General features: G+C 41.6%; 1 protein-coding gene across 1 annotated transcript in view; it reads right to left on the minus strand.

Moving 5' to 3' along the window:
• The window catches only part of PRKCB (protein kinase C beta), a 352,458-nt gene that overhangs the window by 161,040 nt on the left and 166,294 nt on the right, over positions 1–25,124 (minus strand). The window contains 1 exon segment of the mRNA XM_036021374.1: positions 14,032–14,114. Within this exon segment, the coding sequence (XP_035877267.1) occupies positions 14,032–14,114 (83 nt within the window).

The following is a 25,124-nucleotide window of genomic DNA, read 5'->3' on the forward strand; positions in this document are numbered from 1 at the left end:
AACAGAATATCATTTAAGTTTTAAAACGAAGGAAATTCTGCAATATGGGCAAACATGAATGGACTTGGAGGACATTGCACTATGTGAAATAAGCCAGTCACAGAAAGACTATGATTCCCCTTACACGAGGTATCTAAAATAGTCAAACTCATGGAATCAAAGAGTGGAACTGTGGGTGCCAGGAGCTGCGACGAGAGAGAGAAAGGGAGTTACTACTCAATGGGCATAAAGTCTCCATTAAGCAAGACGAATTAATCCTAGAGCTCTGCTGTGCAACACTGCACCTGCAGTCAGCCACACTGTGCTGTGCACTTAAACATGTGTTGAGGGGGTAGATCTCAAGTTACATGTTCCTTCCAAAATAAAATAAAAATAAATAGTTCAATGGGGTGAAAAAGCAAAAGCAGGGAAACTACTGCTGATCTCGAAGGACAGGGTTAGAGGTGTAGGAACTAGAAGGGAGCACAGAAGGGCTTCTGGGTTCTGGTTACAGAGAAATGTTCACTGTATGAGAATCCATCAAGATGGGCACTTTTCATGTACAAAAAAATGTGTTTCAAAAGCTATGTGACTGGAACCAGAATCTTTATATCCAAATTCTAAATTCCTAGAAGATAGAGTCCAATCGTTCAAGCTTGGGGCAGATGTCTATACGCATTGACCCAATGGGGCTTCCAGGGGTGTGTATCTGGAGAGGCAGTTCTCAGGGGAAATGGTTGTGTACTTCAGTTAGGTTTGCACAAGTGGACAGGGATGAGGTTATGAGACAGCTCAGGGTGCGGAGTAAGAACATGCACTGGAGGACCAGGCTGCTTAGATTGACTCCTGGCTCTATCACTCACTGGTCATGTGGTCTTGGGCAAGTCCCTTAGTCTCCAAGTACCGCAGTTTCCTTATTTACCAATTGAGGATGGTAACAATGGTATTTACCTCACAGAGTAAAATGAAGAATAAAATTATTACAAGTAAAGTGCTTAAAACAGAATTATATCTATAAATGCTCGTTCTTAGGTGTTACTGTTTTAAAAAAACAACTTGAAAATCCTAGAATCCCACACCAGTAGAGGTAGAGGGAATGAATGAGTCAAAGACAAAAGGAAGACAGAGTGAGGGCTTGTGAATCCTGGACCAGTGCCTTTCACATCTTTCCAGGCTTCCTCTCCAGGATCATCTTCCTTTTGAGTCTCTCTTCTTCCACATCTACAGGAACCACAGGCTAAGGTCTTCTGGGAAATTGCGCTTTTCAGGCTCTGAGGCTGCTCCCACCCCCAGTGAGGAGAAGCCTAAAGAATTCATAAGACAGGATATCTTTCCTCCACCTCTTTCAAGCCCCAGCAGCTCTCTTCTTTTTGCTCAGTAGAAACTGTTGGTATCATGCTGCACATCATGGATTTGCTGCTTCTGCCACAGCATGAAGCTCTATATCTTTGTGACAGTGAGGAACAAAGGGCTGGCGAAAAGCAACCCATGCTGGCCTGTGTGTGCTGGTCTGCAGCGCACAAGCCATTGTTGGCAGACGGTAAATGAGCACAGATCACATGGAATTCTCTTCACAGTCAAAGAATCGCATTTTATCAGCTTACCATCATTTTATTAGACTTTTCCCCCAACCGGCCCATAGGGAGGTGACTCTGTTTTTCCATTCTGTGACAAGCAAGATGGACGCATGCTGTGCCAAAGATAAGGCTGGATTTTGGAAACTCACACTCTAAGATTTGAAATGACCATTGGTGGCAATAATATGAGTCAGCACATACTATGTGCCAGGCAAAGCACAAAGCCTTCACAGTGGATTAATTCATTTAATCCTCACCTGACCCCACTGAGGAGGGTGCTATTTTATCCTATTTTGTCAGATGAGGAAACTTAGGTGGAAAGAGTAGGTAACTAGATTATTCAGCCAGTTAGTGGCAAACCTGGAATTCAAACCCAACCATTCTGGTTTAAGAGCCACTACACAGTTTTGCCTTATGCTGGTTTCCAAACTCAGCTACCCATCAGAATTACCTGAAGGGCTTTAAAATATAGATACACAGGCCCCAGTCTGTATCTCTTCACATGAGGTCTGTTTTTAGCAGACTACCCAAATAATCCTTAAGCATTCAACCTGTCTGCATGCTGAAAAGTAGTGTTTAGAAATTGCAGTGGACATGTGCTGTTTTGATCTGTTCAACCTCTCTGCTTCCTTTTTGATAAGACTGCCCCAATTCCCTTTCAAAGATCCAACACTACCCCCACCCCGCCAACAGTGTTTAGTCTAGGAGGAAACACCATAAAAACCCAACCAAGGATCTGTTAGGACCCAAGGTCAGCCAAAGCATCTCTCTCTGTCTGGAATTTGAATTTTGGACCAAAGCAACATAAGCACCCAAATCAGATACAGCTGGTGTGGTGATTTAGTTTATCCTCCAGTTCTCTGGAGTTCATCATACCCTTTCCAATAAATCCCTTCCTAATTTAACTTAAGCAAAGGTGGTTTCTGGTGCATGCAACCAAGCAATGCTAATTAGCAGAAGAACCACCACTGTGGTAGAGCAATTTTATGAGTTTTGAAAAACGTGTGCACCTGTATAGACACCATCTCAGTCAAGATCTAGACATTCCCACCACCCCAGACACTGACATTTTAATCACTGCACAGCATCCCATCAGATGGATACATTTTACTTACATAAGCCCTGATTGGCAGCATTCAAGTTGTTTCCAAATTTTTATTAGTATGAATCCTGATACAATCAATACCACTTTAGCTAAATAAATGCACATGCAATTAAATAATTCCTCAGCAAATATTCCTAAATTATAATTCTTAGGTCAAAAAAGGATTAGGTTTAGTAATTCTTTGGTCAAAAAGGTCATTAAGGCTTTTGATACATATTGGTAATTTTGTCTTCAAAAAGATTATACTAATTTGCACACTCACTAGTAGTATTTTAGAGTACATTTTTCTTCCCCTTCTTCCTTTGTATACTTTTGGTTTGAGTCCCATTTCTTCTCATATTATTACCAAGACCATGTTTTATATTGATGTGTGTTTTGTGGTATATCTTTGTCCCCTTTATTTTTAACCTATGTTCTAAGTTTCTCTTAAACTTTGCCTAGAACTATACATTGTTTATCCAGTCTGGTAGTCTTTGCCTCTCTTAGTAGAGAATTTCAACTCATTTACATTTGTTCGGCAACAGACACTCACCTATCACTTCTACCATTTTAATTTATACTTTCCAGGTTTCATAGTTCCTAGCTGGCTTATTTTTATCTTCATTCCTATATTTTGTTGCATTGATCAAAATTTTATTTGCTACTTTTATCTTTGAGCTGTTTCCTTCACCTTAAAAAATAAAGTCTATTTAAACCAAATGTCTGTGCCAATAATTAAATAGTATTAAATATTTTATTTAGGAATTGTTCATCTAGATCAGCGATTTTCAACTGGTATGCTGCAAGAATCTTTAAAACATGCACTGCCTGACTATTTAGACAAAGGGCACTGATTCCTTTTCCCTTAGACTGTCAAATTTTTTTTAATGACAAAAATAAGTGACAACAGCCACCACAATAGCCATCTGGTATGAATGAATCAAAATTATACCTATATTTTTGTCACAGCAGTGAAAAATCTAGTATGGTTTTTGGTGTGCCACAGAATTTTAGTAACTTGTTTATGTATGCAATAAGATGGAAAAAGATGAAAATCACTGAACTACATGCATAGTTTACTATAGTTTACTTTTTTATGCCAACTTTATTAGGTTATGCTGATTTCTGTGGTCAAGTTAGCTTATAATAAACTGTGGTAGCTATTGATCTTATCAGTTCATCGAAGTTTCCTATCCTTTTAATATAGTTTATTGATTATGCTATTACAGATGTCCCATTCCCCCCCTTTATTCCCCTCTGCCCTATGCCCCCCTCCCACCTTCCTTCCCCTGCCCTTAGTTCATGTGCATGGGTTGTACATATAAGTTCTTTGGCTTGTACATTTCCTATACTATTCTTAATCTCCCCTGTCTATTTTGTACCTACCATTTATGCTTCTTATTCCCTGTACCTTTTCCCCCTTTTTCCTCCTCCCCCTCTCCCCACTGATAACCCTCCATGTGATCTCCATTTCTGTGATGCTGTTCTTGTTCTAGTTGTTTCCTTAGCTTGTTTTCATTTTTGTTTTTTTAGGCTCAGCTGTTGCTAGTTGTGAGTTTGCTGTCATTTCACTGTTCATATTTTTATCTTCCTTTTGTTAGGTAAGTAAGTCCCTTTAACTTTTCATATAATAAGGGCTGGGTGACGATGAACTCCTTTAACTTGACCTTATCTGGGAAGCACTTTATCTGCCCTTCCATTCTAAATGAGAGGTTTTCTGGGAAGAGTAATCTTGGATGTAGGTGCTTGCCTTTCATGACTTGGAATACTTCTTTCCAGCCTCTTCTTGCCTGCAAGGTCTCTTTTGAGAAATCAGCTGATAGTCTTATGGGAACTTCTTTGTTGGTAACTATCTCCTTTTCTCTTATTGCTTTTAAGATTCTCTCCTTATCTTTAATCTTGTCTAAGGTAATTATGATGTGCCTTGGTGTGTGCTTCCTTGGGTTCAACTTCTTTGGGACTCTGAGTTTCCTGGACTTCCTGGAAGTCTATTTCCTTTGCCAGATTGGGGAAGTTCTCCTTCATTATTTGTTCAAATAAGTTTTCAATTTTTTTGTTCTTCCTCTTCTTCTTCTGGCACCCCTATAATTCGGATGTTGGAACATTTAAAGATGTCCTAGAAGTTCCTAAGCCTCTCCTCATTTTTTTGAATTCTTGTTTCTTCATTCTGTTCTGGTTAAACGTTTATTTCTTCCTTCTGCTCCAAACCATTGATTTGAGTCCCATCACTGTTAGTTCCCCAAACATTTTCCTTTATTTCATTTTTCATAGCCTTCATCTTTCCTCTATGTTGAGACCATACTGAACCATTTCTGTGCACATCCTGATTACCAGTGTTTTGAACTGTGCATCTGACAGTCTGTGAGTACCAAATAGGCTGGCTATCTCTTCATTGCTTAGTAGTATTTTTTCAGGAGTGTAGATGTGTTCTTTCATTTGGGCCATTTTTGTGTCTGCGTGCCTGTTAAGTAGTAAGGAGCAGAGCCTTAAGTATTGGCCAGGGCCGGGGAACCCATATCCCTGCTTTGTGGCAGCTTGTGGGGGAGGGGTCTGAGAGGGAACAATGCTGCTTGCTTAGCTCTCAGCTGGCTTTCAGTCACTTCCTCCGCTACCACAAGCTAACTGGACCCTTCTGGTGCTGATTCCCAGGTAGGTGGGATTATATACATTCTAAGACCCTGTGGATCTCTCCAACAAACTCTCCTGTGAGGCTGGGAGTTTCTCCCACTGCCTCAACCCTTACAGATTTTGTCAGAGGTTTTGAGGCTTTATTTTCCCTCACTGGAACCCTGGGTTGCACAGTCTGTCTTGAGCCCCAGTTGTTCCTCCCGGTTTATCTGCACATAAATGTGGGGCTGCCTGCTCCACCAGCTGCCACCTTGCCACAAGTCCTCTCCACCCAGCTGCCTGTCTCTGCCCCTCCCACCAATCTGGATGAATGTTTCTTCTTTAACTCCTTGGTTGTAGGAATTCCATACAGTTTGATTTTCTAGCAGTTCTGGTTGTTTTTTGTTTTTAAATTTGTTGTCCTTCTTTTGGTTGTGCAAGGAGCTACTGTGTGTCTACCTACACCTCCATCTCAGCCAGAAGACTCCCATCTTTCTTCATATAACATGCACTGCTCTCTGAGATAAGAATACCATGTGGTCCTAGCCTGACAAACAATAAAGTTTCAGTTTCCTGGCATCAGAGGACCAACCAACCAGTGAGTAAGAATGGAGTAACAAGCCCACTTCTACCATGAGGGTTTTTATCTTTCCCTAAGAGGTTGACATTAACCCTGTTGATAGAAATATTTGCAGACATGTCCTGTCTACAGCAGAAGCAAATGAGGCAAGGACAAATCAGAGTCCCAGCAGGAAAGAGAAAGCACACACAAACTAAGAGAATTTAAGAAAGTTTTCATGGGCTATAGAGGTATGGGCATGGTATAGAGAAACCAGTAACTAGGAATAGAAGAGCAAAGGGTCAAGGGAAGAAAATGGTTTGTGGGGCCCAAAGAGAGAGAACTATGTAGAGATGCCTGCCTTTAGAGGAACAGCAACCTTTAGTCAGAGGGTGGAGCCAGGACAACCCCATGATATATTTCCTGGGTTACCTCTTCTCACCCTACAATCTCCTATTAGCCTCTATCCTGGAGCCCAACCAGAAGTCAAGCTACCCCAGTTGATGTAGTCCTTACAGGCTAGTCTCTCAGGTAAAAAGCAGAGTGGCTCTGGAAGGGCTAACAGGACAGCTAGCACAGCAGATGAGGGCCAGTGTGGGAGATGAGACATCCCTCCTGTTCCTGTGTGCACCTCTGCAATGTGACTTTGTAGCTCCTCCCATCCAGGGGTAGGATCTATTTCTCTACCCGAGAGTCTGGTCTTGGCCATAACCAGTGACACACAAATAAAGGCTTAAAAGACACCTGGGCTTTGGGGATTTCACTCTCTTGTTGTACATGGAACCCTGAGACCAATATATTGATGAGCTTCAATTAGCCTACTGGAGGAAAAGAGGCCATTAGGAGAACTGAAGTGCCAGCAGCCTGCCAAATGTTAGTCATGTAGGGAGGCTATTCTAGGAGACTGCGATACTGTGGTTAATAATAAGAAATAGATGTTTGGTCCTCCTCCCATTTCTGGCACAGAGCTAAAACCCTTGGGATCTCCTGTGGTGAAAGTGATAAAGGTGTCTTTGGTTAGGTTAATGAGGTGATTTTAGAAAATATACTTGGATGGGGCTGGTTGTCAGAGGAACCGACCATGTGATTACAGGGTTGGAAGTTTCAGTCCCAGTCCCATCCCTGCCTTCTGCGGAAGGGAAAGGGCCTAAAGATTGAGTTCAATTGCCAATAGCCAATAATTTAAATTGTGCTGATGTGAAACCACCATAAAAACCCAAGAGGAAATGGTTTGGACAACTTCTGGGTTGGTGAACACATGGAGGTGTGGAGACAATGGTGCTTGGAGAGAACATGGAGCTCTGTGCCCCTTCCCATAGACCTTGCCTTAGACATCTATCCTATCTGGCTGTTCCAAGGTACGTTCTTTCCTAATAGACTGGTAACCTCGTGAATGAATGGGTTTCCTTCGTACTGTGGGCTGCTCTAGCTAATTAATTAAACCCAAGGATAAGGTCATGGGAACCTCTGATTTATAGCCAGTCTGTCAGAAGTTCAGGTGACACCCTGGATTTGGAATTGATATCTTGAGTTGGAGGGGGTGGTTGGGACCTTTCATTTATAGCTGGCCAATCAAAAGTACAGGTAACAATCTGGGCTTACAATGGGCATCTGACGGGGTGAAGGGACTGAACCCTTAACCAGTGGGATCTGATGTTATCTGCAAGGTAGACAGTGTCAAATTGAATTGAATTACAGGACACCCAATGCTGTCCAAGAATTGCTTGGTGTCATGAGGACACCCTCCCTCCTCCACTAGAATTGGTACCAGATCTCAGCACGAGCCAAGTCACTAGCTGACCAAGACACATGATGGAGCCCAGCAGAGATCGGCCAAACAGACCCAGGTCAGAAGAATCACCCAAGCAGCACACAGAACCATGAGAAATCATAAATCATTGCTCCTTTAAGCTAGTAAATGTTGGGATGGTTTGTTACACAGCAATGCCAGATGATGCAACACAGTGAGAAAGCACCTTGCTAGTGTTAGAGCCCCAGTTCCAGTGTCTGAGGCCCTTGTCCCTGAAGCACATATTCAATCCCCTATGTCCTTTCCATGAGCCACTCTCTTTTCCTTTTGCTAATCTGACTTAGATTTCTCTCACTTTCAATTTAAAAAATCGTCAAGCTTTACTTTTTCTCTAGAATCCAATACCATTTAAAACAAACAAAAATCCTTCATTCTTCTAAAGCTCAAAAAAATTTCCCCATGAAGCTTATTCAGCTGGGGCTTTGGGAGAAGAAATATTTCTTGGGCAATGTTCTCATTTCTCTCAGTTATTCCGCTTTTCTGATTTCAATTTCTTCTTTAGAGAAAATTGGCAATTTAACATTTCCTAGGAAATCATCGATTTCTATCAGATTTTCAAACAAATTAGCATTTATCTACATATTTTAATATATAAATGTAACATTCTTCCTAAATTTCCTTTTATTTTCCCTTCTATTAAATCTTCAAAATTTAACATATAATTTATCACTTTTAAATACTCTTCATTAAGTACAACTTGATTGAGAAATGCAAAAAGCACACTCAGCATGAGTGCCTATTACCATCAACTGACCTGACTCAGTGATGGAATCAAGAGGGCACAGGGCGTTCATTAACAGTGGATTTTACTCAGTGCTTCGATTGTAAATGATAAGAAATTATTTGAAAGACCACATTTTGAAGAAAGTATTTTTACACCCCCTACTAAAGAATCCTCTTGTACCATCCTGTACAGAGACCCCACTCCACAAATATTACTCTGTCTATACATACATACATATATATATATATATATCCTCATATATGTATCTCCTCATATATATATATACTCTCATATACACACACACACACACACACACACACATATATATATATATATATATATATATATATATATATATATATTTTAATCCTCACCTGAGAATATATTTATTGACTTTTAGAGAGAAGAAAAAAACATCATTGTGAGAGAGAAACATTGATTGGTTACCTGCTGTACACACCCTGACCAGGGATTGAACCTGCAACCTAGGCATGTGCCTTGACTGTCAATCAAACCCACAACCAGGCCAGGGCAATAAATACTATTATTAGCTATTATTCTTTGGCAGGTCAGAGGGTAACCCCTAGCCCTGCTGGAAGCTAGTAGAGAATCCTCCAGGTATTAATAATAATTTATAACCATTTATTGAGTGATTTCTTTGTGCCAGCCACTATTCTCAATGTAGCTCAATCAGTCTCTCATGGAATACTCACCAAAAAAAGTATGATTTAGGTATTATTTCCCCCACTTTCAAGATATGAACTCAGTGTCACAAAACTAATTATTTTCCCAAAATCACTGGAGCAGTAAATGGCAATACTGGAATCTGATGGCAGATTCTCTGGTCCCAAAGTCCAGGTTCTTATCTTAGCATTGCACCACAGAATTTGAGGTTTGGGGTAAGTGATTACCTTGCACAAGCATTCTAGGTAGGGTAAGTAGAGATTTATCAGTACATTCATTTTTAGGGAGTTATGTGAAGCAACTGAAATGCACTTAGCTACTTGTATCAAGGGTTTACTATGTGACGGCACTGCACTAAGCACTTTCATTCAATAGGTTTTTAATCCTTTTTCTGTTGATTCTTTCATTTTTTTTCGTTAACCCTTTTTCATTTTAAGAATTAGAAAATTATTACAATGAACTTATGTGGTTGGTACTAACAGTCCAATTTATAGATAAGAAAACTGAGCCACAGAGAGGAAGGTGGTGTGCCTAAGGCCCCCAAGTGAACAACTGGCAGAGTCAACCCTGGACCTGAGTCTGACTCCAGAGTAGTCCATACTCTTCAACCTGCCATTGTCTTTGAGCATGACTAATAAATTGCCTAATTTCCCGTTGGTAGCTGGAAGGGGCTAGGTCAGCCAGGGACCTGGGGCAGGAGATAAATGAGGTGTGCTCTCTTGATGAGGCCATCTATGGCCTTGTGAATGACACCGAGACCTGTGGGTCCTTTATAAAGTCCAGCATTATGGTCTCCAGAGATCCTACTGTCAGTGGCCTTTTAAGTCAACAAGATCTGCAGCAGACTCACTGGAGAATTTTCCCCTTCCATGAAGAGCAAAGTCTGGTTCTCTGCCATCTGAGCTTGGCCAAGAGACTACTTTATCCAGTGGGACATCATCAAACACAATATACAGGCTGAAAAAGCACATATGCATTGGGACATGCTTTCTTGCTCTTCTTGGAACACTGAAATGACTATGTGAACAAACCAGAGCTAGCCAGCTGGCTGGTGAAGGTCACATGGAGAAGCAAGGCTCCTAAGCCAACCACATGCTTACTGCCAGTCATGTGAGTGGGGCCATCCTAGATCATCCAGCCACAGATATCCACAGACACAGGTGAGAACTCTTTAAATTTTGTGCCCAGGTTAAGTACCTCATTTGATTCACCCTAGCCACAGCTCTCAGAGACAGTTCCTCTCTTTCTTGTTCTGAGCAGCTCTCAGGAGGCTGCGTATGTGTTCAGCATTGTAAGTGATGGGTAACTATAATGGCTATACATAATGCTTGAAATGGTTCAATACAGCAGAATTGAGAGTTCCCAACCAGGGGCAAGACTAAAAACCAGAAGGATACCTGCAGGTAACCAGAAGTACCCACCAGAAATTCTGCCATTGGAGGTCATCCCATGGTGGGTGCCCATATATATCTATTCCCATTGACACTGAATAATTGGGTCAGTAGTTGGGGGTTCACTGGGAGAGTGCCCAGTTCATAAAGTTCCTGGAGTGGACTAACAACCTATAGAAGACAGAGTTCTAATATCCAGCACATTTCCCAGTTCAGACTGGGCATGGACTAGCAGAGGGTAGAGAACAGAGCTGAGCATGTTCCTTTTTCACAGATGGAAGCTGCTTTACTGCTCCATGAGCCTGCCCACAGCTCCTTCAAGGCCACACAGGAGGAGGGCACTCTCCAAACCTGCAAGAGCCTTAGAGGTAGCCAAAAAAGAGCCCAGCCAGGTTGGTGAGCAGCTGTGGGCAGATCTTTAATCATGCCTCTGACCATGGGCAGATGAACTGAGAAACCAATTCAGTTGCCTGCACTAATTCATCATCCTTGGTGTCAACAAACCTTCTGGAACTGTGTCAAGAGACAGGATCATCCCAGGTAGGCTGCTAAATATCCCATGCATGCTAGCTGCAGGGGCTGCTTCCTGCTCTCCTCATGCCCAAGGCAAAGGATGGCTGCACAGCTCCATTCATACAAAAAAGGGTCTCCTACCATTTACAGAGCCTACAACTGCTAGGAAGGCCTGCCAGGTGGCAGGCAGAGAACCTGCTCATTCTTCAGACTTATTGAACAGACATCTGTCTTTACTACCTGTTCAATATGTAGTCATTGTTATTCATTATCATTATCATAATCTTCACATATACAGCTCCTGCTAAGTACCAGACACTGTCCTGGGTGCTTTTATAGATATTTATACATTGGATACTCATAACAATGTTATGAGAGAGGAGCTGTTACTTTATACATTTTCAGCTGAGGAATCTAAGGTACAAAGAGATTTCAAGTAATTTGCCAAAGGTCACACATATTTGAGCCTGAGAATGCTGGCTCCATGGTCTGTAATTTAATATTTTTCCTTAGTTTCCTTCTTAGGGACCACTTCTCCTCCACTCTCAAATTATGGGGTAGGTACGTGGGTCTTCCTTTGCAGGAGCAGATACATGGCCAGGTCTGGCCAATCACGTAACTATCCTTCAGGCCACATGTGACCCAGAGTCCAGTGAGACATTAGCTCTTCTCACTGGAGCTGCAGCCGTGATACCACATAAGACTAATTGGGCTGCAGCCATCATGCTCCGTGGCAGAAACATCTTCCTGAAACTGGAACCAAGACTGAGCCAAGACATGGAGAAAGATTCCTGAGGACCCCACCTCTGCACCCTGATTTAGAGATCTGATCCTTTTCAGTTTCAGGGACCAGAATTTCCCTTTTCACAAGCCAGTTAAAGCTGAGTTTTTCTCTTAGGCAACAGAAAAAGTCAACAAATATAGGGTGAGGCAAAGTAGGTTTACAATTGCTTACATGGAAAATCATACAATAATTAGTAAATAATAATACAAGAATGAACTGTTTCATGTACTCACAACAGTAAACCCACTTTTGCCCACTCTGTACAGACAGGGTGTGGGAAACGCCATCCTCTTAGCTGCTCCTGAGGATCCAGCCTCCGTCTGCAAGGATGTACAGAGCCAGGTTGTTCCCCAAACTTCCCCACCTGTTTTCCTAGGGATGAGAGGAGGAATTGCACTAAAAGGGCCAGGGGAGTGTGACCTTTGGGGACATGACAAACAGTCCTGTCTTCACCTCTGCAGATAGTCCAGTAAGGACTCTGCTGGTTCTGTATGGCTTGGAGTGCTTAATCCCAAGTACCAGTTTCCAAGCACAGTAACTGTGGCATGAGCTCTAGGGTGTTCATGTTGCTGTGGCAACAGATATGCCCCTGACTTACAGGGACATGGCAAATGACCATTTGTAAAAGGTCAGCAAGAGTCAAACTAATTCAATGACACAAGGTAGTCACCACTCTGAGGGCAGCTGTCAAGTCCAAGTGAGTAAGAACGGGGCCAATAATACTGGACAAAATCCATGTAGAACATTCCATGAAGATGAACCCAAACAGAAACAAAATATGAGCTAGGGTGACAGCTACACATAGAGTCCCTGAACATAGCTCATTACTGGGCAGTGGAAGAGGGTACATGGTGGAACGTCCTCTTAGGAAAGTTTCAGCTGCATGGAAAAGAATACCCAAATAGTGACACCCGAAAAAGCCCTCTTCCCCCCTTCTCATCTCACACATTCTGGCACAACAGAACTTAAAGTAGGCTCAGCAGCTTATTGGTGTCAACAGTGACTCAAGGTCTCTCAACTCCTCCACTCTGCCATGTTCAACATGTCTCCCTCACTGGCCCAAAAGGGCTGTTACAAGCACAAGCAGGACAAAGAAAGAGATGTATTATCAGAAAGGAAAGCCTTTCCTAGAAGCCGTACCCAAGCTTCTGCTCACATCTCACTGAGCAGAACTGGATCACATGCTCACTCACAGGCTACAAAGGAGCGTGGGAAAGTAAGTTATCAGGCATTTTCAGCTTCTAGCTGAAAGAGAGCCTCTGCCAGAAAGAAGAGATTGAGGGCCAGGACTGGCTGTTGTGTAGATGATCAACAATGTTCCCCAAACTTCAGACAAAGTCATCCCAAGAGTTTTGCCATAACCTTGTAGTATCCGTACCAGCATTCGCATAACAGTTTCCTTAAATACATGTATTTTTGGTTTACCTTAATTCTCCAAATACCTTTACTTAGGTAAGAAATTTTATATCCTTACTATAAATGCAAAACCACTAGTAGACACATTTTTCCAATCCATGTTAAAATAAATTCATTATGAGTACAATGAAAATTACCTCTCTGTTTTACCTAGAAGCTTCCCTTCTCCCATCCACAGTAGTCATACCGGGAGATGCAGAGTAACAGGACAAACTAATTTCCTCCTAACACTTGGGCCCTGGTATCAAGAATTCCCTACAGCCCTGGCTGGTGTGGCTCAAAGGATTGAGTGCTGGCTTGCAAACCAAAGGGTCACCAGTTCGATTCCCAGTCAGGGCACATGCCTGAGTTGCAGGCCAGGTCCCCAGTGAGAGGCAACCATACATGGATATTTCTCTCCTTCTTTTTTTCCCTCCCATCCCTTCTCTCTAAAAATAAATAAATAAAATCATTAAAAGAAAAAGAATTCCCTAACAAAGAGCTATAAAGTGCATGCATGGTAAGGCGCTGTTCTAACAACCTCTTCACAGTAGTGGTAACAATTTAGCCTCTGACCATCACTCTCCATGTCTCAGCTTCAAGATGAGAAGACATTTATGGAACTTATATAATCTTATTAACCAATGTCACCCCAATAAATTTAATAAGAAAATTTTAAGACATTTAACAAAATCATAGTAGGAGAACCAGCTGGTTTCCCATACAATCACAGCTCCCCCCCCCCCCAAATGTTTTGTTTTTTGGTTTTTCCATTAAAATGAAAAATGTCTCAGAGACTACAAGGACCACCATATGCCTTGGAATGGGACCACCCCAACTTCTTCATCTCAGGGCCCTCACTCACATTTACCCAAAAGGATACATTGATTGTGGACAGAGAGATGACCAGTGTTCATTACTTACATCAGAGGCTGGACCCTTGTCAGCGCCTGGGCAGGAGAAAGTGACAAATTCATGGCAACGCTTGTGTACAACAAAACAGCAGACTGCAAAAGACAAAATAAAAGTAGGAGGAAGGGGAGAAGGAAAGTGTAGGGGAGGAAGAGAGAAAAGGGGAGAAAGAGATGATTAGAATCTGGACTTCACAACAAATAAAGGCTTTATACCAAAATAAACAATGCCTTCAGCTTCTACACGTGTCCTTCGTTAAAGTCAAACTCGTGAGTATACAGTGTTATATCCTGCAAACTAGTTAAGTTTCTGAAGTAACTAGGGTTCAAAAGATCACATATATTCAAAATTACACTCCCCTGAAGATCATTTAAGTTGCCCCGTTTTGGAACAGAATGTTGTTTCTTAGACTGGGCACCAGGTGAAGTAGCTGGCTTGTGATTAGGTTCAGAATGCATAAGAAATATGTTTATTCAAACACTAGAATCACAGTTTGAAAGATGTAGATAAAATTAAAGGCATGTAGAAACAGAATGAGCAGGAAAGACAGACCCATGCCCTCACCTTACACAAGAGCAATGTCTGGTAAGTGGAAAAATAAGCTACAGTTTTTATACTGTTACATTAGTAGTTTGAAACAAAATACATTCATGCTTATACTGTATTTGAATTTGTTTGAGTTAAATGTATCTATGTATGGCTATGCAGTTTGGGGATTGTTTCACTTGGGTAAAGGGACAGTCAGAGAATGTATACCAAAAAAAACCTGTTTTTTTTTTGTTCAAATCTTCTGTTATTGTTTTGTTGTCCAAATCACCTTAAACAAACTCTACAGTATGTGTTCCTGGAGAACAGGTGCCACACAGCAAAAACAGCATCTTTCTTTTCTTTTCATTTTATTTTTCAATAAGAGTTTACATTCAATATTATTTTGTATTTGTTTCAGGTGTATTGATGGTTGCCAGACAGGAGGGAGACTGGGGAGCTAAGTGAAAATGGTGAAAAAATTAAGAAGTACAAATTGGTAGTTACAAAACAGTCATTGGGATGTAAAGTACAGCGTAGGAAATATAGTCAACAATATTGTAATAACTATATGTGGTGCCAGGTAGATACTAGAATTCTCAGGGAAACACTTTGTAAAGTATATGGCTGTCTAACCACTATGCTGTACACCTGAAACAGCATCTTTCTAAAGGCCACAGTAAAAGAAAACGCTACAGGAACCCTTAAAGGGACCCCTAGTGATATAACGGGTCTGGGCGGTAATCCTCAGTGGCTGTGGACATCACAAAAAAAGATACTACCTGCCTACTGGTGACAGTACTATGAAGGACTCTACCACCTATCTAGTACTGTTGCCAAAATAATCAAACCTGGACCAAGTCAAGCACCTTGACCCAACTTCCAATTTACAGAAAGTGTAAATAACAGAAGCACATATTAAATGATATAACAGTGAGGTGATGGGGAAAAAATGCACAAGAAAGTGGAAAACTACAAGATAACCAAATAGTTTCTTCAACAAATAAACTACAAGAGGACAGGAGAGATTTTTAGGGAATACATTTATAAAATGTACAAGACAAAGACTGAATCCTTGACATAAACAATAGTTTTTAGTTAATAATAATGCCTCAATATTGACTGCCATGGGAATGGGGTTAAGAGAGTAATATTGGAACTCTATACTTTCTAATCATATATTCTGCAAACCTAAAATTGCTCAAAAAAGAAAACAACAAAAAATAAAACAAAAATACTGTGGCTTCCAGTAAGATAGTAGTGTAGGTAAATGCAGTACCCACTTCCTCTCACAACCACATCAAAATTACAACTAAACTACAGAACAATCATAATTCAGAACTGCCTAAAATCTAGCTGTATATAAGTCCTACAATTAAGGATATAAAGAAGATGTGGCTGAGCTGGTTGGAGCATCATCCCATACATTAAAAGGCTACAGGTTCAACTCCCAGTCAGGGCACATACCTAGGCTGTGAGTTCAATCCCTGGTCAGGGTACATATAAAAGGCAACAGATCGATATTTCTCTTACCTTAATATCTCTCTCTCTCTCTCTCTCTCTCTCTCTCTCTCTCTCTCTCTCTCTCTCTCTCTCCCTTCCCTTCCTTCCCTCTAAAATCAACAGAAACATATCCTCAGGCAAGGAATACATACATACATACATACATACATACATAATAAAATAAATAAAGCACATTAAGACTGGTAGGAAGGGTAGAGATTCTATATGGGCTAGTCCTATATCCACCTGTGGTAGATAAAAATTGAAAGGGATATCTTGGCTGCTGCAGAGGTCCCCCTGAGGAGCAAGGGGTTCCAGCCCGACACCAGACCCCCCAGCCAAGGGTTCCAGTGCAAGGAGGAGAAGTCCCCATAACCTCTGGCTATAAAGACCAGCAGGAATTGTGGCTGAGTGAGACTGAGGCTTCTGCAGTCCCTGGCATTCCTCTTAAAGAGCCCACACACAGACTTACTCATACTCACTGGTTCTGAGCTCCAGTGCTGCGGCAGCAGCTCAGAAGGCACCAGGGACAGACAGGGAGGAACTGAATTATCTGGCATTAAGGCAAAAGCTGCAGGGGCAGGTTCTCCCAGATAGAAGTGCTGGCAGAAGCTGATGATCTTTTGATGGGCCCTCCTCCAACAAACTTCACATGCGGGCACCATATCTGAGACTCCAGCAACCTGGCTATCACTGCCCACCCAGCCCTAGTGATTCCCTGAGACCCTGCCCCACCCAACTTGTGGGCCCACCCAAAGTGTTTCCAGTGGCTTTTATAGAGGAACTCAAGAGTTAAAGATTTTAGCTGTAGTTATAGTTGGTAGACTTAAGTGATGGGTACATGTGGAAAGCCGTTTTTCCAGGAACTGGAATGTATAACCTACATGACTCCAGGAGGAGGACAAGCAACTCAACTTTTGTGCCCCAGGGAGTCTGCAAGCAATCAAGATGGCATCTGAGTCATTGGCTTCCAGGGAGGGAATGTCCAAGATGCAGATAAAGAATTGTTGATCAGCAGATAAAGAAATACTAAGAATATCACCCCTGAACTGTAACTTATCCAACTAACTTTTTTTTCCAAACCCCTTACCTATCCTTTCCTTCTCTATAGAAAAAGGTCAGCTTGAGATGGAATGTTAAGATGGTTTTTAGGATACATAACCCACCATCTTCTCAGATCCCTGGCATTTGAATAAAGCATCCATAAAGACATAATCCTTGTCTCCACTTATTGGTTCTTGTAGCGACAGACAGCATGAATGCTGACTTCTCTGGTGTCAGCTTTTCCACACAATGTCCTCTCTTGGTTCATGCTTTAGAATTGCCTAAAATTTCTTAAACAAGTAGCATCTGGCCTCAGTGTGCCCTATACTTCTCACTAAGTGGCCCCAGGCCTGACACTAGCAGCAGAAGACTTTAGTTCACAATTTGGCTTCTCCTGGCTACCTCCAAGCTCAGCACAAGTAGCAACCACCTGCAGGTTCCTTTGTACCTCTTTCCAGGTAGCCCTGGGAAGGGCACAGGTAGCCACTGACCTCGTACTGCACCTCCCAGGAGGTGCAAGAGCAAGCACACCTAGTGGACAGCTTCAAACTATACTGAAGTACCACCCAACCCCTTCACAAGCAACACATTCAAGGGGTAGATTTGCCAGACACCAGAATCCTGCTAAAGTAAGTCCTGCTCCATGGGGTGGGCCCTGCACACCTGATCCTCCACAGTGGTCACAGACAGTCCTTGCAGTCAATTGACCTGGGGGTAAATCCCTCCCACTGACATGCTCACAGCAATCAAGGCTCAACTACAACAGGAGAATGTACACAGCCCACACAATGGAGGCGCACCTGGAATGACCAGCTCAGGTGAACAGGAAGGCTGTGCTACTGAACCCTACAGGACACCTACTAGATTAAGTTACTTTACCAAGCTCAGGGGACATAGCAGCTCTACCCAATACATAGTAACAAACACAGGAAGGCTGCCAAAATGAGGAGACAAAGAAGCATGTCTCAAATGAATGAACAGGATGAAACCTCTAAACAAAATGGAGACAAGCAATCTACTAGATGCAGAGTTCAAAATACTAGTGGTAAGGATGCTCAATGAACTTAGGAGAAGAGTAGATGAACTTAGTGAGAACTTCAACAAAAATATAGGAAACTTAAAAACTGAAGTAGAAAACATAAAAAAGAACTACTCAGAAATGAAGGATACAGTAACTGAAATGAAGAAGTTGTTACAGGGAATCAACAGTGGAAAAGATGAAGCAGAGAATCAAATTAGAGATTTGGAAGTTAAGGAAGCAGAAAACAACCAATCAGAACAGCAAAAAAAAAACCACACAAACAAAAAAATGAGGATAGTATAAGGAGCCTCTGGGACAACTTCAAACATACCAACATTCCCATCATGAGGGTGCCAGAAGGAGAAGAGAGAGAGAGCAAGGAACTGAAAACTTATGTGAAAAAATATTGATGGAAAACTTCCCTAACCCAGTAAAGGAAATAAACATACAGGTCTAGGAAGTGCACAGTCCCAAACAAGATGAACCCAAAGAGGCCACACCAAAACACATCATAATTAAAAATGTCAAAGGTTAAAGAAAAAAAGAGAATCTTAAAAGCAGCTATTTCTCAACAGAAACTTGGAAGGTCAGAAGGAGCTGGCTGGCAAAATATTCAAGGTGATAAAATGCAAGGACCTACAGTCCTAGGTGGTGGCTCAGTTGGTTGAAACATCACCTCATATACCAAATAGCTTGCAGGTTCAATTCCAAGTCAGAATACACTCCTAGGTTGCAAGTTTGGTCCATGGTTGGGGCACACACAAGAGGCAATCAATTGATGTTTCTCTCTCACATCAATCTCTCTCTCCCCACCCCCTTTTTATTCTCCCCCTGCTCTCTCCCTCTCTCCTTTTCTCTTCCTCAGTCTCTCCCTCCCTTCCTCTCTCTCTAAAATCAATGAACATATCCTCAGGTGAGAATTAAAAAATAAAAGAGAAGAAAAGAAAGCACCTAAAATGAAGATTACTCTACCCAGCAAAGCTATCATGTAGAATTGAAGGACATATAAAGAGCTTCCCCAACAGGAAAAAGCTAAAGGAGTTCATCACCATCAAACCAGTATTGCATGAAATGTTAAAGGGTCTTCTTTAAGAAGAAGGAAAAAAGATAAAAAACATGAATAATAAAATGGCAACAAATACATATCTATCAACAATTGAATCTAAACAACAAATACACAAACAAGTAGTACAGAAACAGACTCATAGATTCAGAGAACATTTTGACAGTTGCCAGATGGGAGGAGGATTGGAGGGGATGGGTGAAAAAGATGAGGAGATGAAGAAGTACAAATTGATAGCTACAGAATAGTCATGGGAATGTAAAGTACAGCATAGGGAATACAGTCAATAATATCCTAATAACTATGTATGGTGTCAGATGGGTACAAGATTTATCAGGATGATCACTTAGTAAATACTATAAATGTATAATCATTAGGTTGTACACCTGAATCTAATATAATATTGTATGTCAATTGTAATTAAAAGATAAAAAATTATTTAGAGTGAAAAATAAAAAAAGGAAAGCTATAAAATTCAAAAACTGCCAAAAAAAAAAAAGCAGGGTCAGAGGAGAAACTTATATATTCAAAGAGATTTAAGAAACAAATTAACTAAATGCAATTATGTGGACTTTGTTTGGATCCTAATTAAAATCAACAGCTGGTTCAAAAATTGTGAGACAATGTCAGGGAAATAGTTATAACTCACTCTAATGATATGAAAGGATTATTATTATTGATGCTAGGGAATTATAATTTGGGGTATGATAATGGCATTGTGGTTATTTTTATTAAAGAATCCTTATCTTTGAAGATGTGCCTGAAGTCTTTATGAATAATTTACAAAAAGGGGATATAAAGGGGAAGATTACAGATAGAAAAAAGTAAGTCATGACTGATCATTATGGAACCTGGACAGCAGATGCATAAAGACTCATGATATTAATCTGTGTACTCTTATTTCAATATGTTTGAAATTTCAAACTTTCAATATGTTTGAAATTTTCCATAATATAAAAATTTAAAAACCTTCATAGTTAGGAACCAAGAATTGTTTCAAAGTGGCTAATTTCTTTCCTCTTTTACTTTATCCCTTTTATACTTTAACATCTATATTTTATAGGTAATATATGCTTTGTATAAAGCTGGCTGAATAGGAAACTGAGACTCCAGGCTGACTGTGAACTACATTAGGGGTTGCCATGGTGGGAGAAACTCCCAGGCTCACATGAGGGTTCATTGGAAAGTGGGGCTAGAGCCGAGCAGGCGAGCTGCATTGTTCCCTCTGGCCCCTCCCCCACAGACAGCACCCAAACGCAGCAAGGAGGGGTGCCCTGCCCTGGTGAATATCTGAGGCCCCTCCCCCTTACCACTTAACAGGTGAGCTGAGACAAAGAAATAGGGCCAAATGAAAGAACAGAGCAAAACTCCAGAAAGAGAGCTAAGAGATGAGGAGATAGCCAACCTATCTGATAGAGAGTTCAAAGCCCTGGTAATCAGGATGCTCACAGAAATAATTGAGTTTTGTCACAAAATGAAAGAACAAATGAAGGATACCCAAAGTGAAATAAAGCAAAATATTCAGGGAACCAACACTAACAGGAAGGAAACCAAGACTCAAAGCAATGATTTGGAACAAAAGGAAGAAATAATCATCCAAGTAGAACAGAATGAAGAAATCAGAATTCAAAAAAAATGGAGAGTCTTAGGAACCTCTGGGACAACTTTAAATGTTCCAGTATCTGAATTATAGTGGTGCCAGAAGGAGAAGAACAAGAGCAAGAAATTGAAAAACTATTTGAACAAATAATGAAGGAGAAATTCCCCAATCTGGCAAAGGAAATAGACTTCCAGAAAGTCCAGGAAGTTCAGAGAGTCCCAAAGAAGTTGGACCCAAAGAGGAACACACTAACACACATCATCATTAAGTTGCCCAAGATTAAAGATAAAGAGAGAATCCTAAAAGCAGCAAGAGAAAAGGAGAGAGCTACTTACAAAGGAGTTTCCATAAGACTATCAGCTGATTTCTCAAAAGAGACCTTATAGGCAAGAAGGGGCTGGAAAGAAGTATTCCAAGTCATAAAACGAAAGGACATACATTCAAGATTACTCTATCCAGCAACACTATCATTTAGAATGGAAGGACAGATAAAGTGCTTCCCAGATAAGGTCAAGTTAAAGAAACTCATCATTACCAAACCCTTATTGTATGAAATGTTAAAGGGACTTATCTAAGAAATTGAAGAAGATCAAAAACTAGGAACTATAAAATGACAACAAACACAACTATCAACAAACGAACGTAACAAAAGAAAAATAACAGGGGGGATCTAAGATGGCGTCAGAGTAGGAAGGAGCAGATTTGGCTTTGCTCTGCTCAGGGGAGAAAATCCTGACGGATCTATGGAGTAGAAAGGCAAGCAACCAACATATTTCAGCATTTTTGAAAACAGAGGACCAAGGATTGTGGCAGAACCGAAAGAACAAAGAACAGATCCTAAGGGGAGTGCTGCAACAAGGTAGGGTCCCAGGACAAGTGTGTGGGCCCGGGGCAGCAGCCCCAGGCCCGGGCCACTGCTGGGTTTCCCATAGGGTTCTTGTGAGAGAGCCAGGTCAACTGCTCCCTCCCCAGCCGAGCAAGGTCTGAGCGGCTCTGGGAGGAATCCAGGTGCTGGCAAACACACGGGGGCGGTGAGGGCCTTTGGAGGCGGTGCACACCAGAGGGGCTGAGTCGCGCAGCGGACGCGGACTCCCATGGTCACCGGTCACCGGTCTGGCTGCAGCTTTGGCGGTAGGAGAAGCCAGGCCACGGTGGGAGAAGCCAGCCCACTGTGGGGAGCGGTGGGCTTGAACGGGAGGAATTTCTCAAGAGGAAGGAGTGAACAGACACAGACACTGTTTGGGGAATTCTCCTAAAGTGATCAGTAGCTCCAGCCTGTCTGCATCCCAGCTGTGGGTGCCAGCACACCAGCCCACCGGCCCACCACCAGCGGACGGGCGCCCCCGTGCACGGGAGCGCCTGCAGGGAGAGCATCCCCACACCCCAGCCCACAGCAGTAACCCTGGGGAAAGACCTGATTCCCACACCCAGGGCCCAAAGCTGAGGAGCCAGTGTGAAGTCCACTGGACAAGGAAGAAAAGCCAAACAAATCATCCTTCAGCCTGCCTCAACCAGCAAGAGCAGAAAAACTGGTTTGGCCACTTTGAAATCAAGAGACTTTTTAATTTGATTCTATTTTTTTAACAATTTTTAATTTTTTAAGTTTTATTGTTTTTATTCTCTTTTGATTTCTTTTTCCTCTCTTACCTGATTTCTTGTTTTATTCCTTCCTCCTTCCTGTCCTCCAATTTTATCTCTTCTTCCTTCCTTTGTCTGCCTTTTCTATTTTTCACTTTTTTTAAATTTTCCTAAATACCTACAAGTGAGACAAAATCCTGGATCGGTGAAAAGACCAAAGTTGAACCCAAAGAAGGGGCATCACAACAGCTGGGACAGTGAGATAAATGTCACTCTGCTATTACAGAGAACCTAGAAGTTATTGCATATTTGTATCATAATTATTTTTCCAGTGTTCCTACATCTTTTTCTAACAGTATTTTTATATCCCTCTTCTTTTTGTATAGCCTGCTTTGCTAGGCTGGATATATTGTAAGACCTGACAGCTTTCCCCTGATATCTCTTTCTATACTGTATTACTAATCCACTGTCCTTTAACTCACCTGTGCCCCATCAGCACACTACTTGATGTTCTGTACTCCCTATTCTCGTTACCTAGATCTCATAGACCCTGTCATATGAATGTTGCCATATTATTGTAAATAACCGCTGTTCCATGCAATTGTAATTACTTCACAACACCCCGCCCGCCCCCCCACCCCCAGATCTTAGCCCATTTCAAAGTTTCCTGAACTCTATTACTGTAGTGGTTAACTCTATTCTCTCACACACTACACCTATTTACTATCCTTTACTCTCACCTTACCCCAGAATCTGACCTCCCTGCTTTATAGATCCAACTCACAATCCTTCCTCCCCCAACAAGAGTCTTATCTTCTTTCCATCCTTTCTAAAAATCAGCTAGCTGGGTGGAAGACCACGGTTAACACTATACATAGTGAAAGGATCTCCTATATCTTCCCTACTTGCTACTACTGTAAAGAGCATAGAATTCTCTGTTGCTGTCTTAAACCATTTTGCCTTCCCCCTCCAACTGATGACAAAAAAGAATAGGTGGAGGAGGTGAACACCAGGATACCCACTGGAAGAGGAAACCCAACAACAAAGGAACCACTAACAGATAACAGCAGAAGAAGGTGAAGGAGGGAGTAGTAACCACACAAACCTCAATCCAGGACTTATCTGGAAATACAACTAAACAGTAGAGACAGTACCCAATACAAGCAACTGAACAAGATTTCTTTAAACCTTGCACACACAGAAGAACCAGCTTCAACACAACCTGTCCTCACCAGCACAACAAAATACAGAAGGTGGTGGACAAAGTGACCCACATTTAACCAGCTGGTGGGAAGGAACCACCAAAGAGAGACTCAACAACAATCGAAACCCAAAGGCAAACACAAAGCCAACTTAAACGACAGCCCAAGACCAGTGAGCTTGGGAGATCAAGGAAACAGCACCACTGAAACTCACTGCTATTCTACTAAAGAAGTTCACAACATAAACCCAGGGAGCCAGAACAGATCAATATAAGAAGCTGAGGCAAACAAGAAGAGTCTCACAAACAATGGGAAGACAAAGAAATAATCCCCAAATGAAAGGAAAGGAGGAAGCCTCAAAAAGAATGTTAAATGAAATAGAGGCAATTCAACTATCAGATATTGAATTCAAAGCAGTGATTGTCAGGAAGCTCAATGAGCTCACAATGAGCTACGAGAAACTACAGGGAAGCTACAATGAACTCAATGAAAACTACATCAGCATAAAAAAGGAAATAGAAACTCTCAACAAGGGCCAAGAGGAAATGAAGAATACAATTTCTGAACTGAAGAACACAGTAGAAGGAATGAAAAGCAGGATCGATGAAGCAGAAGATCGGATCAGCGAGCTAGAGGACAAACTAGAAGAAAACACCCAGAAAGAGCAAGAAAAGGAAAAGAGGCTCAGAAAAAATGAAGAGGGATTGAGAGAAATGCAAGACAATATGAAACGTAATAATATCCGTATAATAGGGATACCAGAAGGAGAAGAAGAAGAACAAGGGATAGAAAACCTAGTTGAACAAGTGATGATGGAAAACTTCCCTAATTTGATGAGACAAAAAGTCACACAGATCCAGGAAACACAGAGAGTCCCAATCAAGAGGAACCCAAAGAGGCCCACCTCAAGACACATCATAATTAAAATGGCAAAATTTCAACACAAAGAGAGAATCTTAAAGGCAGCAAGGGAGAAACAGGAAGTAACATACAAGGGGGCCCCAATAAGGCTAACAGCTGACTTCTCAATGGAAACACTCCAAGCCAGAAGAGAATGGCAAGAAATAATCCAAGTAATGAGAACCAGAGGCCTGCAACCACGACTACTTTACCCAGCAAGGCTCTCAATTAAGATAGAAGGCCAAATAAGAAGCTTCTCACACAAAAGAAGTCTAAAAGAATACACCTCCACTAAACCAGCTCTGCAAGAGATGCTGAAGGGACTGCTTTAAGGAAAGAAAGGAAAAGAGAGAGTGAGAGAGGATCACACGTACATAAAAGGCAATGAATAAGTACCCATCGATAATAACCTTAAACGTAAATGGATTAAACACTCCAATCAAAAGACATAGAATAGTGGATTGGATAAGAAAACATGGCCCACACATATGCTTTCTACAAGAGACCCACCTCAGGATAAAAGATCTGCACAGGTTGAAAGTGAAGGGCTGGAAACAAATTTTCCAAGCAAATGGACAGGAAAAAAAAAGCCAGCCTAGCAATACTCATATCTGACAAAATAGACTTCCAAAGAAGGACGATAAAGAGAGACCCAGAAGGTCATTTCAT

Source organism: Phyllostomus discolor, chromosome 3, assembly GCF_004126475.2.
Source record: "Phyllostomus discolor isolate MPI-MPIP mPhyDis1 chromosome 3, mPhyDis1.pri.v3, whole genome shotgun sequence".
NCBI lineage: Eukaryota > Metazoa > Chordata > Mammalia > Chiroptera > Phyllostomidae > Phyllostomus > Phyllostomus discolor.